Source organism: Xyrauchen texanus, chromosome 4 (assembly GCF_025860055.1).
Source record: "Xyrauchen texanus isolate HMW12.3.18 chromosome 4, RBS_HiC_50CHRs, whole genome shotgun sequence".
NCBI lineage: Eukaryota > Metazoa > Chordata > Actinopteri > Cypriniformes > Catostomidae > Xyrauchen > Xyrauchen texanus.
In genome coordinates this window covers 30425144-30442432 of record NC_068279.1, presented here as the reverse complement: position 1 = coordinate 30442432, position 17289 = coordinate 30425144, and the positions used below count along the sequence as shown (strand labels likewise).

General features: G+C 44.8%; 1 protein-coding gene across 2 annotated transcripts in view; it reads left to right on the top strand.

The window, feature by feature from the left end:
- Positions 1-17289, top strand: part of LOC127643292 (atrial natriuretic peptide receptor 3-like) — a 45469-nt gene that overhangs the window by 5279 nt on the left and 22901 nt on the right. For both annotated transcript variants that reach the window (XM_052125971.1, XM_052125970.1), the window contains exons 2-3: positions 12675-12797; positions 14534-14709. In XM_052125971.1, the coding sequence (XP_051981931.1) occupies positions 12675-12797; positions 14534-14709 (299 nt within the window). The remainder of the gene's footprint in view (positions 1-12674; positions 12798-14533; positions 14710-17289) is intronic.

Genomic DNA, 17289 nt, shown 5'->3' with positions numbered 1-17289 from the left:
ATGGCGCACTTCAGTGGCACTTCTCCTTCTCTGCGTGGCAGTGCAGTTTGCCCCTGGGCACTTCAACAGCGCCAAACGAATAGAGTTTATTTAAAAGAGTGATTTTCTCTGAAAGAGTATTTTCCTCTAAAAGAGCAAGTACACAGCTGGCGTTGAACATCCTTTTCAGGACGCGTCTTTATAAAGATGCCTTTCCGCCCCTGTGTTGTTTCTGGATGTGGTAGAGTGCCCTCCGCTTCAGACAGCCACAGGCGTTGTCTCGTGTGTCTGGGTTGCGATCACACCGAGGCAGAGTTTGTGGATGGTTCATGTTCTCACTGCAAGAGCATGACCATGGCAACGTTGCGGTCGCGGCTCGCTTTGAATAGAAAGCACGCCACTCCAGACGCCCCAATCCCCCCCCCCCCGCATTGCTCCTCCGTCCCATGGGATTGAGGACGATGCGGCTGGTGATGGAGGCGATCTGGGGACGGCAGCGGGTGCAGCTCCGCCGGGTACGCCCCCTCAGGACCACCCGCCCCCCGGCACACTCGTTGACTCCCGTCCATGCTCAAGGCAACAGCAGCTCGCCTTACAGCCAGCTTGCCTATCCTCTAGAGCTCCAGGTGGATGAGCTCGCCGCTGCATCGGAGAGCGCTGCGTCTGACGCTGATTCCTCCCCTTCAGCATGTCTCTGTCCCCTCGCGTCTTCACGAAAGTCGCAGAGGCAGCCCTTGCCCAGCTCCGGGAAGCCGGCATCCGCATACTCAATTACCTTGAAGACTGGTTTATTCTGGCCCACTCCCGAGAGTTACTATGCACTCACAGAGACCAGGTGCTCAGGCACCTCAGCCGTTTGGGGCTTCAGGTCAACTGGGAAAAGAGCAAGCTCGCCCCGGTTCAGAGCATCTCTTTTCTCAGCATGGAGTTACACTCAGTCTCAATGTTAGCACGTCTCACCAACGAGCGTCAGTGCTGGAATGCCCCGCCACCTTCAGGCCAGGCACAACTGTCCCATTAAAATGTTTCCAGAGGCTCCTGGGGCACATGGTGTCCTCCACGCCGCTGTGGTTGATGCATATGAGACTGGTTTCAGACTCGAGTCCCGAGACGAGCATGGCGCCGCGGCACGCACCGTGTGATAGTCACCCCCACTTTGGAAAGGGGCCCCGCTGCGCTGGCACATCAATTACTTAGAGTTGCTGACTGTTTTCTTTGCCCTGCAGAAGTTTCTCCCATTAGTTTGAGACAAACATGTCCTAGTCAGGTCAGACAGCACCATCACTCTAGCGTATATAAATTGCCAAGGCGACGTACGCTCCCAACACATGTCGCGACTCACCCATCGTCTCCTCCTTTGGAGCCAGCAGCGACTCAAGGCAACCTCAATGTGGTAGCGGACGCGCTATCATGACAACGACAGCCCGTTGGGGAGTGGAGGCTTCACCTCCAGTCGGTCCAGCTGATTTGGGAACGATTCGGCAAGGCCCAGATAGACCTGTTTGCCTCCCAAGAGACCTCCCACTGCCCGCTCTGGTATGCCTGAACAGCGGCTCCCCTCGGAGCAGACGCGCTGGCACATAGCTGACCCTCTGGGCTGCGCAAGTACGCATTTCCCCCAGTGAGTCTTCTTGCACAGGTGCTGAGCAAGTGCAGGGAGGATGAGGAAAAAGTCACCCTAGTGGCTCCCTACTGGCCCACCCAGGCCTGGTTCTCGGACCTCGTACTCCTTGCGACAGCCCCTCCCTGGCGAATTCCCCTTAGGAAAGACCTTCTTTCTCAGTGATGGGGCACGCTCTGGCACCCGTACCCAGACCTCTGGAACCTCCACGTCTGGCCCCCTGCCGTCATAGACACGATCAGCCAAGCCAGAGCATCCTCTACCAGGCAACTTTACGCCCTGAAGTGATTTAAATTGGACCACTAGTGTTGCTTCTTCGACACAACGTCGAAGTGAGCGACAGACAGGGAACGTCTAGGTTACGTATGTAACCTCCGTTCCTTGATGAAGGGAATGACATGTTGTGTCCTCCCGGCCACGTCGCTGAGCCCCGCTTTTATTTCCCCCGCTTTTATACCCGTATGTGGGTATAGGGGCAGGGTATGCAAATACTGTCTGCCTAATTCTCATTGGCCTTTTTTCATAGATCAGAGGCATATTCGGCGCTCAAGAGAGACCCCTAGTGTTGCTGCTTTGACACAATGTCTCGTTCCCTCCATCAGGAAACGGAGGTTACATACTTAACCTAGACATTTTCCATTTGGACTTCTAAGGGGGTTACAATTCCAATTGCATGTAACCTGCAAGGACAACACAATAGAAAGATGTGTTAAGATGCCTTAAAAGAGTAATTCATCCAAAAAGGAAAATTCTCTCATTTTTTACTCACCCTCTTGCCATCCTAGATGTGAATGACTTTCTTTCAACTGCTGAACTCAAATTAAGATTTTTATAGAAGTATTTCTCTGCTCTTTTGGTCCATACAATGCAAGTGGATTGGTGCCAATAGTTTGAAGCTCCAAAAATCAAATATGTCAGCATAAAAGTAATCCATGATTAAATCCTTGTCTTCAGAAGTGATATGATAGGTGTGGGAGAAACAGATCTATATTTAAATATTTTTTTACTATAAATTATCCTCCCTGCTCAGTCAATCTCCACATCAACTTTAAAATTCTTCTTTTTGTGTTATTGTTGATTCACATTCTTCATGAATATCGCCACCTAGGTGGCGTTAATCGTAATTGATCTGTTTCTCACACGCAACTATCATATCATTTCTGAAAATATGGATTAAACCACTGGAGTCTTATTGATTACTTTTATGCTCCCTTTATGTGTTTTTTGGAGCATCAAAATCTTGGCACCCGTTCACTTGCATAGTATGGAACTACAGAGCTGAAATTTTCTTCTAAAAATGATAAGTTGTGTTCTTCTGAAGAAAGAAAGTCACACATCTGGGATGGCATGAGGGCGAGTAAATGATGAGAAAAATTTCTGGTTGAACTTCCTTTAATTCACAGACAATGCAGTGGCTATATTTAATGCTTTATATTAACTACAAAAGTAGAGATTATAGGTTGAGCAAGATTAGATGGTGCAAGTCCATGTAAAACCCTTTGTAAATTCAAATTGGGGCTGAGCCAACCAGCACAAGCCTTCATGAAAGAATTTTCCATTAGTTTTAGCAGATCAGACAGAGAAACTGCGTAATGCATGAAATTGTTTATAAGAAATGATTGTTTGCATTTTGTCCAGTATACACAATTTTGCCTGTGATGTTCATAAACATTCACATTCACATTATTTTGATTGCAGATGGTGACATCAAGAGAATGGTCACATACCCTCTGTTTTTGTCTTGAATTTCTCTGATAGTAAATTTGTGTATTGCACTTTTGTTTCACATCTTTTACATCCATGCTAAACATATTTAAGAATCTTTTTTGACACATCTCCACACTGAGGCTAAATGTCAGAAGATAACACACGTAAATGAAGATGGCGTACAGTGTTGCAATGTTTTGACAGTGAATGAAGTGAGCACAAAACCACAAACTGGCTCGTTGCAAGCCTGCTGAGTGGTCCTCAGGGACACTCGCAAGTGAATTTACTTAGCCAGAGATATGTCATTATAGCCCTGCTTGTTTTGCATTCTGTGCCATACTGCCAAAGCTGGACAGAAAGCAAAACACTAAACCCTTATACTCAGTAGAGATATAGCACGAGTTTGCACAGTGATATTATTTCCATGTGCACGTTCACACTATGCTTTTACATAGACCTCCAGGTGCTTTAAATGCGGTGCAACCCACGCTGTAAGTGTGCCATGTGTTGCCCCAGTGGGAAAATCCAGATTTTAGAAATATTGCTGGCTGGAGCTGTACCCCATGGAATCGCTGGAGAGTCAACACAGGGCCTGTAGTGTGCTATGCGCTCTGTAATTAAAGGCTGCTATAGTGCAGGAATACTGAGGTGAAGTTTGTCCCACTCAACTGAGGATATTTCAAGCAGTGCATTACACTGACTGGGCTGTGGGGAAAGTTCCAATCTTCTGAATCTTCCTATTTATGGGACACTTTTCGACTTTTGAAAAAAAAAACTTCTGTTTGCTTGTTTGTTTATTTATTTTTGACCTCCTTGCTCCATGGGAAAATATTTTGTACCTCAGACTGTTTCTGTTCAACTGGGTCAAAGAAAAGTTATTATATGTTACTTGTGTGCTTGTGCTTACATAATTGAATAAATGCCGGATTCAGTGTCTCATGTTCTTGTAAAGCTGGCCAATGGAACAAAGTTCAGAATTGAACAGCATAAAAGAACAGCGCCGAGCACTTTCTCCAAATTGAGATGATAATACATTACTGTTTGTGTTTAATTCATGGCCTGAAAAACACTTATGGGTGTTTCTCAATGCTACAAATGTAAAGAATGGACTTTTGTTCTTAGGAAGACCAATCTTGCCAAGCTACTTTGGAAGAATGAACTTGGAAGGACAGGAGGATGTAGAATGCATCTATTGCGTGCTTTGAGATGTGCTGCGATATTCCTGTTGTGCAATTGACCGTCCCAGCACATTTGTAGCCAGTGAGAGAATTACTGCCATTATCACACACTAGTGACAGCATTATTATCATCACACCTGTGAGGTTTGGAGGACTAGTGACACATTGAAAGAAAAACAAAGTCTGTTAACACAAGGGGCCTCGGGTGGTGGAGCGGGTTGCCCACTAATTGCAGGGTTGGTGGTTCGATTCCCGGCTCTCACGACTCACATGCCGAAATGTCCTTGGGTAAGACACTGAGCTCCAAGTTGCTCCCAATGGCAGACTAGCGCCTTGCATGGCAGCTCTGCCATCATTGGTGTGTGAATGTGTGTATGAATGGGCGAATGATGCAGTGTAAAGCACTTTGAATACCGCTAAGGTTAAAAAGGCACTATATAAGTGCAGACCATTTACTAATTTCCTCCATGCATTTATTACTTTATTAAAACGATTCCCAGCAAATCAACAAATGTTGAAGGAGTATGATGACTCTCATGAGCCACCAGACTTTCGCAAGCTTATAGTGGGAAACTCTGGTGGGAAAATCCAACAATAAATGTCCTTCAACTGCCACCATAGTGCCATCATAGTGCCGCTATGACTTCTGCGACATCACATGGGTTCTAGCTCCATCCGATGCATACTCGATATTCGGCCTGGTCAAGAACACAGGGTAATTTTATGGATTCTCAGTACTTGCGTTCTTGAGTATTGGAATTGAACTTCGGTAGTGTTAGGGTTACCTTGTCTTGTTTTACCTTTGCCCCTTTGGTTTCCATTTTTGTCCCTTTTGTTTTCCGTAGTTTTCACGTTTGTCCCTTGTTTAGCTCCACTGTCTCACTAGTCTATTGTTTAAAAGAACTACACTTCCCAGTATCCACCTGTCATCATCACTGCCATTTTGTTCATTGTTCTCACCTGTGTATCATTTGTAATCATCCTGTCCTTGTGTATTTATATCCTGGTTTTTGGTTCAGTCCTTGTCTTTCGTTGAATGTTGTTAGCCCGGTATGTGTTCCCTACCTGTTTCCTCAGTCTTGTGTTTATTTCCCCATTGAGGGTTTTTCCTTTGTTCCCGAGTTTTCCTTGTACCTGCCTTGTTTGTTTGGTTAATAAAATTGAACTGCATTTGGATCCGCATCTCCTCGTCTGCCTTCGCTGCCCATTCGTAACAGAACGACCTGGCCAAGGCCTTTGATTCCGTCAATCACAACATTCTAATTGGTAGATTGAAAAACCTAGGTTTCTCAAAGGATTGTCTTGCTTGGTTCACAAATTATTTTTCTGACAGGTTTCAATGTGTTAAGTCAGAGGGACTTCTCTCCAGTCCCCTGACAGTCTCCATGGGGGTGCCTCAGGGTTCAATCCTCGGGCCGACTCTATTTTCTGTATATATCAATGATGTTGCTCTTGCTGCAGGAGACTCAATGATTCACCTCTATGCAGATGATACGATCCTTTATACGGCTGGCCCGGTGTTGGACACTGTGTTAAAAAACCTCCAAGAAAGCTTTAATAATATACAATACTCTTTCCGTTCCCTTCAACTGCTTTTAAATTCTAGCAAAACGAAATTTATGTTTTTTAATCGATCTCACACTGTATTTGACTGCTCAAAAAGTATCATGACACTAGATGGGTTTGCAATAGAGCAGGTAGATACCTATAAATACCTAGGGGTATGGTTAGACTCTTCACTCTCTTTCCAGACCCACATCAATCAGCTTCAAACTAAAATCAAATCTAGGATTGGCTTCTTATTTCATAATAAAGCCTCCTTCACTTTCCCAGCCAAACTCTCCCTTGTGAAAATGACTATCCTTCCAATTATTGATTTTGGTGATGTTATTTACAGAATCGCTTCAAATTCTCTCCTTAGGAAATTGGATGTTGTATATCATAGTGTCATCCGTTTTGTCACCAATGCTCCATATAACACTCACCATTGCAACCTTTACAGTTTAATCGGATGGCCTTCATTACATACCCAGCGCCAAAAACATTGGTATCTTTTTATTTATAAATGCTTATTGTGTAACACCCCACCCTATCTAAGATCATTAATTTCCAGAACAATCCCTCTATTAACCTTCGCTCAAGCAGGTATGTCACCTTGGTGGCTACTAAAGCTCAGTACTTCTTTTGGACGCTCTCCTTCCAGTTCTCTGCTGCTAATGATTGGAATACACTTCAAAAATCTTTGAAGCTTGAATCCATTGTCCCGTTAATCACTTTTAAATTATTGTTAGCAAATTTATTGTCGGACCACTGTACATGCTAACCTGATCTGTGTACATGATTTACGGATCAGTATATTAATCATCTATGTTTATTGAGTACTACTTTGACTTGTAATTATATGTGTAACTTATGTTTTTGTACCTCGACGCTTTTTTGGCCAGGTCGCCATTGTAAATGAGAAAGTGTTCTCAATGTGCTTACCTGGTTAAATAAAGGTTTTATTATTATTATTATTATTATAATGAAAGACCAAACATGGATCCAGCGGTTCGAAAAGCGAGCAGTCAGCTGCTCAGCCTTAGTCAGGGAAATCGTCTGGTGGAGGACCACATCCGCGATTTCCTCGCGATTGCGAGTGCCACCGAATTCCCTGACTCCGACCTGGTGGGGTTTTTCCGGGCGAGCCTGAACAGTGCGCTCAAGGAGCGGTTGCCACAGGCAACGCGCGGCTGGACGCTCCACACGTTCGTGGAGGAGACTCTGCCGGCCTGCGGTTCACCGTTTACTGTGGGCGTCATCGAGGAGAACCCTGCCACTCCTCCCACAGTGGTAACCCTCCATTCACCCATGGTTCGTCCCTTCACGCCTGCCACGGCCAACGAGCCAGCGTTGCCAGCTTCGTCCGCCCGGCGGAGGAGGAGAAGAGGAAAGGCTTCTTCTCCCCAGTCTCCGCCTGCCACGGTCAGCGAGCCAGAGCCCACGCCTGCCACGGCCAGCTAGCCAGAGCCCACGCCTGCCACGGCCAGCTAGCCAGAGCCCACGCCTGCCACGGCCAGCGAGCCAGAGCCCGCGCCAACCACGGCCAGCGAGCCAGAGCCCACGCCTGCCACGGTCAGCGAGCCAGTAGCCTCAGACGTCAGCGAGCCAGCGCCAGTAGCCTCCGATGTCAGTGAGCCAGCGCCTGTAGCTTCCGGCGTCAGTGAGCCAGCGCCTGTAGCCTCGACCATCCCTGAGCCAGCGCCTGTAGCCTCGACCGTCCCTGAGCCAGCGCCTGTAGCCTCGACCGTCCCTGAGCCAGCGCCTGTAGCCTCGACCGCCCCTGAGCCAGCGCCAGTAGCCATGACCGCCCTAGAGCCAGAGCCAGTAGCCATGACCGCCCTAGAGCCAGAGCCAGTAGCCATGACTGGCCCAAGAGCCAGAGCCAGTAGCCATGACCGCCCAAGAGCCAGCTCATTAGCCATGACTGCCCCAGAACAAGCGCCATCCGAGCTTCCAGAGCTCCGCCTCGAGCTTCCAGAGCTCCGCCTCGAAGCTTCCAGAGCTCCGCCTCCCGAGCTTTCCAGAGCTCTGCTTTCCAGAGCTCCGCCTCCCGAGCTTTCCAGAGCTCCGCCTTCCGAGCCTCCCGAGCTTTCCAGAGCTCCGCCTTCCGAGCCTCCCAGAGCTCCTCCCGAGCTTCCCAGGGCTCCGCCCCTCGAGCCTTCTAGAGCCTTCCATAGCTCCGCCTCCCAAGCTTACCAGAGCTCCGCCTTCCGAGCTTTCCAGAGCTCCGCCTCCCGATCTTTCCAGAGCTCCGCCTTCCGAGCCTCCCGAGCTTTCCAGAGCTCCGCCTCCCGAGCTTTACAGAGCTCTGCCTCCCGAGCTTTACAGAGCTCCGCCTTCCGAGCCTCCCGAGCTTTCCAGAGCTCTGCCTCCCGAGCTTTCCAGAGCTCTGCCTCCCGAGCTTTCCAGAGCTCTGCCTCCCGAGCTTTCTAGAGCTCTGCCTTCCGAGCTCTCTAGAGCTCTACCTACCGAGTCTTCTAGAACTCCTCCCGAGCTTCCCAGGGCTCCGCCCCTCGAGCCTTCTAGGGCTCCGCCCCTCAAGCCTATCGAGCCTTCCAGGGCTCCGCCTCCAGATCCTCTCGAGTCTTCCACGGCCCTTCTCCCCGAGCCTCCTATTGCTCTGCTCCCAGAGACTCCAGAGCTTTCTAGGGCTCTGCCTCTCGAGCCTCCTATGGCTCCTCCAGAGCCTCCTATGGCTCCACCTCCAGAGCCTCCTACGGCTCCACCTCCAGAGCCTCCTATGGCTCCACCTCCCGAGCCCCCTACGGCTCCACCTCCCGAGCCTCCTACGGCTCTGCTCCCAGAGACTCCTGAGCTTTCTAGGGCTCCGCCTCACGAGCCTCCTATGGCTCTGCTCCCAGAGACTCCAGAGCTTTCTAGGGCTCCGCCTCTCATGCCTCCTACGGCTCCTCCTCCAGCGCCTTCTATGGCTCCACCTCCAGAGCCCCCTACGGCTCCGCCTCCCGAGCCCTCTAGGGCTCCACTTCTCGAGCCTCATGAGCCTCCCAGGGCTCCGCCCCACAAGTCACTCGAGTCTTCCAGGGCTCCGCCTCTCAAGCCTCTCGAGCCTCCTACGGCTCCGCCTCTAGAGCCTCCTACGGCGCTACCTCCCTCGGCTAGGCCTCCTGAACCTGTCCCTGTCCGGTGGCCTTCTCCCAGGGCCCCAGACCCTGTTTCTGACCTGTGGCCTCCTCCCAGGCCTCCTGACCCGGTCCCTGTCCTGTGGCCTCTGCCCAGGCCCCCTGACCCTGTTCCCATCCTGTGGCCTCCTCCCAGGCCTCCTGACCCTGTTCCAGTTCTGTGGCCACCTCCCAGGCCTCCTGACCCGGTCCCTGTCCTGTGGCCTCTTCCCAGGCCCCCTGACCCAGTTCCAGTCCTGTGGCCTCCTCCCAGGCCTCCTGACCCGGTCCCTGTCCTATGGCCTCTTCCCAGGCCCCCTGACCCGGTCCCTGTCCCGTGGCCTCCTCCCAGGCCTCCTGACCCGGTCCCTGTCCTATGGCCTCTTCCCAGGCCCCCTGACCCGGTCCCTGTCCTGTGGCCTCCTCCCAGGCCTCCTGACCCTGTTCCTGTCCTGTGGCCAGCTCCCAGGCCTCCTGAACCGGTCCCTGCCCTGTGGCCTCCTCCCAGGCCTCCTGACCCGGTCCCGGTCAAGTGGCCTCCTCCCAGGTTCCCCAAACCTATCCTTGCCCTGTGGCCGGCTCCCAGATCTCTTGAACCTACCCTTGACCTGTGGCCAGCTCCCAGACCACCTGAACCTGTCCCTGCCCTGTGGCCAGCTCCCAGGCCTCCTGAACCTACCCTTGCCCTGTGGCCAGCGAGCCAGACCACCTGAACCTTGCCCTGTGTGCCCCCCAGGACTTCCTGCCTGCCCTGTGTGCCTCTTGGACTTCCTGCCTGCCCTTTGTGCCCCCCTGGACTTCCTGCCTGCCCTCTGTGCCCCCCTGGACCTCTTGTCTGCCCCTTGTTGCCCCCTGGACTGCCTGTCTGCCCCTCGTTGCCCCCTGGACTGCCTGTCTGCCCCTCGTTGCCCCCTGGACTGCCTGTCTGCCCCTCGTTGCCCCCCGGACTGTCTGTCTGCTCCTCGTGGCCCCCTGGACTGCCTGTCTGCCCTTCGTTGCTCCCCTTGGTCTGTCTGCCCACCACAAGCTTCCCCCCCAGTCAATGGACATTTGTTCTTCCTGTTTTTTGTTTTGTCACTGTTGATCGTCTGGAATCCGATCCTTGAGGGGGGGCTATGTTAGGGTTACCTTGTCTTGTTTTACCTTTGCCCCTTTGGTTTCCATTTTTGTCCCTTTTGTTTTCCGTAGTTTTCACTTTTGTCCCTTGTTTAGCTCCACTGTCTCACTAGTCTATTGTTTAAAAGAACTACACTTCCCAGTATCCACCTGTCATCATCACTGCCATTTTGTTCATTGTTCTCACCTGTGTATCATTTGTAATCATCCTGTCCTTGTGTATTTATATCCTGGTTTTTGGTTCAGTCCTTGTCTTTCGTTGAATGTTGTTAGCCCGGTATGTGTTCCCTACCTGTTTCCTCAGTCTTGTGTTTATTTCCCCATTGAGGGTTTTTCCTTTGTTCCCGAGTTTTCCTTGTACCTGCCTTGTTTGTTTGGTTAATAAAATTGAACTGCATTTGGATCCGCATCTCCTCGTCTGCCTTCGCTGCCCATTCGTAACAGGTAGTGGTTGATGAAGTTGAACAAGTCCATGTGAATGTAAAAACATGTAAGACCACACATTGAGAAACAGCCTTATTAGAACACAGTGCATTATTTTTTGTGTTATATAGTAGGGCAGCAACTAATGATTAGTTTAGGTAATCGGTTAATCTAACTAGAACGATTATTTGACTATTTGGCGATTATTGCAACAATTAATCATTAGCTCTTAACCGATTATTCAGCTTGTTCCCTGGCTTAAAAAGTTGTGTTAAAGATGCTTACTAACAATAAAGAGGACAAAATCATCTTTTAAAATACCTTTAAATGACATTCACTGAATTAAAGGGAAAATACTTTTTATTACGTTTAATTCAGTAAAGAAATTCACTTCAAAATCTCCTATTGTTATCAAGTGTTTTTCGCATGTTTTCCATTTCAAATTGTCGAAATATCCTTAAAACAAGATACATTTACTTGAGAAGCAACATATAAGATATTTTGACTTGCTTTACGAGAATGTATCTTAAATATAAGTGTATTTTGTATATAAGTGTAATTTTTTCACTTGGTTATACTTCTGCAAGTGCAGTGAAGACTAAATATACTTATATTCAACATCTATTCTCTAAAAGCAAGTCTAAATATCTTATATGTTGCTGCTCTGGTGAAAGTATCTTTTTTTTTTAAAGGACTTTTAGATATTTTAAAATATTTGTATTTTTAATATTATAGTCAACATTCTCAGATAGCAATTTTTTCTTCTGCAGTATAGCTGCTAAAGAAAATGAACATTGTTTTAAATGAGTTTTAGATATTTATATGGGAAAACAAGCCAAAACAAAAAACAATCAAAACCGTTTTTGTTGCAGTACAATGTGGCGAAGACTACCTCTCTCACCTTTCTGTTCACTTCAATCCATCATTAACTCGCTAAAAAACAAACTCCTCTTAGTAATAAACCTGCGTATTGCCAATTTTCTTCATGATAAGAAACACACAATGACATATATTATGATTCAATAAGTCACGAGCCATCGTGTTTTAATCTAGCTTTAGCAAGTGTGGGCTCGAGGGATGAGCATCCCCATGACAGATTGTGCCTCAGCTGGATGCAGTTTCAATCTCAAGACACTAAACCCTGACATTACATCAACATCAAGATGTAATGTCAGGGTGTTTCCTTTAAAGTGCTCCAACTCCACTTATTCCTCAATGAGAGTGCTTCTGTATTTACTTATTTTGTATTTTTGTATAATTCCCTTGTACTTTTTGATGTTCATCACTTGAAGCTGTGAAAGTTTAGAGTGCATCTGGACTGTGAACTGTGTAATTCTTCCTCTCCTGCAGTGCTGCTCTCATACATCATCATTAGAGTTTAATGTGATCTCATGTTACGTTAAATGAGATTAAACGACTATTCGAAAATGAATATTTTTGTCTACAATTTTTTATTGTCGATAACGTCGACTAATCATTTCAGCCCTATCATATAGCTAGTTTTGCCATTCAAAATGCGTTATCTGTGTAGTCAGAGTTATTCTAATGTTGCTTACCCAAGACTCTAGGTCGTAGTGGACCCTTATCACATTTCCAGGTTTGTAAACTACTGCAGAGGTACATGGAAAGATATAACAATTAATTTTTTTCTGTTCCCATTTGCTACTCCAGCAAAAAATTTACAAATAGGAACAAAATAGGGAGAGCTGGATCAGTCAATCAGAAAAGAGAAAGATGCCAAATGTACTGTCACTCCCTTAGCAGCTGTATTTAAAACCCCATTGCAGCAGTGGTGAAAATGTATTTTCATTTGTATGTATTAATTAATGCCATGTGTAGTGTTATACATGTAAAATAAATAGTGTAAAAATTAAGAATGTTAAAATTATGTAATTTAGACGGATATGCCATCACAGACTGTGACAAGGGTCAATTAAGTGTTGGCTTTTAAATGACAAGCCACTCTGTTCCTTCTCGTTCCTTTTGCAGTGGTCATAATTTGCGCTAAGGAGGACACAGTACGAGAGATCATGCTGGCTGCTCATCGACGCAAATTAACCAGCGACAGCCACATCTTCTTCAACATCGAGCTCTTCAACTCATCTTCTTATGGTAAATTGCAGTGCTCACACTTTTTCACATATACACTTGTGTTGTGTACATCCTACAAAGCTTATATCCATTCCCAAGATGTGCCACAGTCAGGCCAGATTGTCCTGTATTGACCCTGGAGCACAATGAGGCTATCTACACTGTGAACTGAAAGAGAGGCCCAACTCTTCTGCTTGATAGAGATTACATTCAAGAGATGCAGTCTCTGAAATATTTGGCCCAACACAATAGTGCCTGGATAATGTCAGGAGGTTCCACCGATGTTTCAGTGCATATCTGAAAACCTCATTGTTGCAGCAAAAGTACTGCAGATATTTCAGCCATTTTCATTGATGTTTTATCAGCAGACACAGGCCAAACTTGCTTGTATAATGTTAGAGTCCTTATCTTGAGAAATGTACTTTCCTATAACAAATTATGGGGTACTGTATGTTCCAGTTGCATTTTAAAAAAAAGGAATAGTTCACCCAAAAGTAGGACTTGGCGATATATCAAATATTCACGATATAATCTCAATGTTTTTGCTGACGGCATAAAATTAAGCAATATTGTGAATATCGCAATGATTTTTAACTTAAGTTTAAGTGTCATAAAGTGCATATTAGTAAACTAATGTCTCTATCCTTCAGAGCTGCACAATTAATAAAAAAGCATCAATATGGCATATGGTCATAGGTGATTATAAAACGGCTGTGATTTAAAGACAGAAAAAACATGGTCTGTGTGTCATAAACCGGTAACACACTGATCTGTGCACATGTGGGGCTCATGGGCTCGTGTTTATAGCGCATTTATAACATTTCATATGCATTATGAAAGAAAAGTACTGCATGTTCAAGCATTTGCGCATGTCCCAACATTAGTAATTAGTAACATCTACAAAGGCGGCACAATATAACACAAAAGGAGGAGAGACCAGCGTTTCACCAGATGCAGAACATTGTAAACTACAAACACTGCACTTTCAGTGTCAAAATAAAAGTGTTTTAATAGAAGTAGATGAAGATAAATAATGCTTTTTATTAAGCTATTTTTAATAATAGATTTTTATTTAATGCCTTTAAAATAATGTATATATAGTGGCTACAGTGGCTGTTTGGATGAAATTACATTTCCTCTGATTTAATATAGAAACCACTTGTGAGCCATTTCATAAATAATATATAGTCAATAGGCTTGAAAAATAAAGAGATATACGTTTTATAGCCATGTTGCCCAGCCCTACCCAAAAATACAAATTCTGTCATAATTTACTCAACGTCATGTTGTCGATCCAAATCTGCATGTTTTCTTTGTTCTGTGGAACACAAAAGGAAAATTGCAGAATGTTCAAGCTGTTTTTTCTCTACTTCTAAAATAAATGGTGATCAGTGATAGGAAAGAAAATTACATTAAAAGTAGTCTGTATGACTTGTGCACTGTATATTCCATGTCTTCTGAAGCCACACTATAGCCACATTATAGTATAGAATATAGTGCACAAGTCATATTGAGTACTACTTTAATAATTTCATGGTCCTTGTTGAAGCCTGACAGCACTAGTCACCATCCATTTCCATTGAATGAAAACAGCAGCTCAGACATTCTGCTTTACATCTTCTGTGAATCACAGAAGAAAGAAAGACATACAAGATGAGGGTAAATTATGACATACTTTTGGGGTGAATTACTCTTTTAAATGACAAAAATCATGAATTGGGTTGTTTTATTACAATAAAAACAACATTATTTTACAGGGGATGGGTCCTGGAAGAGAGGAGACAAATATGACAATGAGGCCAAGGCTGCCTACAGCTTTCTCAACACTGTAACATTACTAAGGTCCACCAAGTCAGAGTTTGAGGAGTTCTCGATGGAAATGAAAAATTCACTACAGCAATCGGACATCCCTGTATGCGAAGACTGCAGTGCTGTACGTGAGTCTTCGAAAAAAATTTACTGAAAATAAAAAAATCTGTCAATCAAATGCAATAACAAACAACTCCAGTGACTGTAATTCCATCCATTTTTGTGGTCTGCAATATACAGAGTAGCTAATTCATTTAATCACCCAGATTAAAGTCAGAATACAGTACATTCACTCTTTAACTGATTTTGAATGGGGTGTCTTGGCTATCCATAAAGGCCCCACATGAATAATTGTGGAGGCAACATATTTTGGTCTGGGTTTTTGTCTTCAGCATGTCAGCTTTCTTTGAAAAGCCATCAGAACGTTTCTAGGGAAGGCAGCAGGAGCTGTCTGTCTGAAACAAACAATTGTGGATGAATTGGAGTGCCAAGGTTAATAACCTCAATGGGGGGCTGCCACATTTGACTAGCTCAATTGATGTATCAATAGGGGCCAAAAAAAAAAAAAAAAAGCTTGAGCTGGACTTTTGTAGTGGACCATCACCATATAGAATGAAAAGTATTCAGACAAAGCCCATTCTCGTTGCAAATATGAATGTCAAGACTTCAGTGTGGCAAGCACAATTATTTCATTATACAAGTACACTTCTGAGAGAAGCCTTACCTGACAGAAATACAGGTTGATGTGATTTTTCACAAACTTGGCCTTTTCTTGTACTCTTGCTTCCGCTTGTCGAATCTGCTCAGTTTTCATGCTGAATTAATGAGCTGTTTGGAAAATGCTAACTTTATTCATTAAGCAAGGTGATACATTTTTAGCAACTGTGTACATTGAGTGGTGTTCTTATGAGCATCCACACAGACTTTAGCAATTCATATTCACTGCCAGGAAATGCAGCCATACTCATTTACAAAGAGCCCCCCCCATATGTGTAAAACTGCTGGAGAAATGACAGTTTTCACTGTCTTGACTGAATATCAAGTTTAGAATCAAGCTACAAAGTAAGTAAATCTTTAAGGGATTCATTCAATATGGACCATTTAAAACATCTCTGTTTTAGATCTAAAGGCACCTTAACTCCTTAGCTACTTTAAAATATTACAGATTGTTTGAAAAAATCCAAGGTATTTTAATGCACTGATGACCAGTAGGTGGGTGTGTTGGATTACCACACATTCGTTATGCACACATTTTATGGTTTAATGTAACCGCAAAAGGGTTTGATTGGTTTTCTCCAAAGTTTCTCACACAAGTAGAAAGCCCTTGCAAAATAATGTCAAAAAAGTGTTTTGAAATTATCCTTGATACAAGCAACATTCTTTAGCATGAATAGCTGTTTTCCTCAAAGGGGTACAGAAATAGTTGAGAAATATCATATATTCAAATGAAGCACACCCTAAATTGGGTCAGACTGACATGTTCTTTAATCTTAGTTGTTATCTGTTGCCCCTTAGGTTTATCTCTTACTTATTTTTTCTCATACTTTGTCTCAACCTCTGTGGGCATTACTGCAGGTGATCAAGTTTCAGCATAACCAAAACTGCTGATGCAAAAATAATCTCAAGAAATTCTATTCAGACAGATTAAGCATTTCTAAAATACCTATCTGTTCATGTGTGTATAATCCAATCACAGCTTCTTAAATCATGTGATTTAGCAATTTATGGTAAAGTTTCATCTAGTGAGGTTTTAATGCTTTGCAACTGGACCTAATGTGTGTATTTCTTTGTTTGGACATGGAAAGAACTGTTTCAAAGTTCAAACAATTCAGCATGAAAAGTATGGTCAGTAAAGCGACTAGAGCGCATTCTTTGAGGAATGTCAAACTCAATACACTAGACTGCATATGAATTTAAGGCCACCCATGATTGCTTCTTTCCTTATCAACAACCCTTATGTAGAACAAGACATGCAGTCAAGTGCTTTGCTGACCATTAAGGAGACCTAAACCACCTCACAGGATCTGAACACACTGTAGCGCATTGGCTGAAATGATACAAACAAGATGATACAACAGATTTACAACAGACAGTTTGTTCTGATTCAATCATCTCTATTTGATCAACAATTGCCCATTGTTTTCAGAACAGCCAAGATTGGGGAAAACCCGATTAGAACCATGGCAATTCTCTCAGGAGAATCTTTGATTTGTTATCCTATTGCTCTACTGAATATCCTTTAATTATATTTAAGCAAGGTTTAGAGAATGTTTGTTCACAGTGTAAGGTTTTGAAAGAGAGCATAACATCTTACAGTAAATGTTCTGTTCTGGTCTTTCTATCATTGCAGCATTCCTGCTAGTGACAGTGAGGCTGTGTGGGTAATTCTTCACCAGGGTGAGGAAACTGACATGTGGTTGCTCATTTTAGTGCCAGAGCCTGAAGTTGATCAGCCTAAATAAACAGAAAAAGGCTTATTGGTTAAAACAGTGAGTCCAGTGAGCCCTGAGGATGAGTTACATTCGCACAAATGATGCAGGTTTAATTACCACAGTCGGGCTGATTTTGAATTAGTGCCAGTTTATGCAGTTCTCTTTGAGTTCCCTCTCCCCTCATCTCTATAAAGTGATGTACTGTAACAGACAAAATAAAATATATCATAAAATAATATAATATATTAAAATATTAAATAAAATGCAACCCC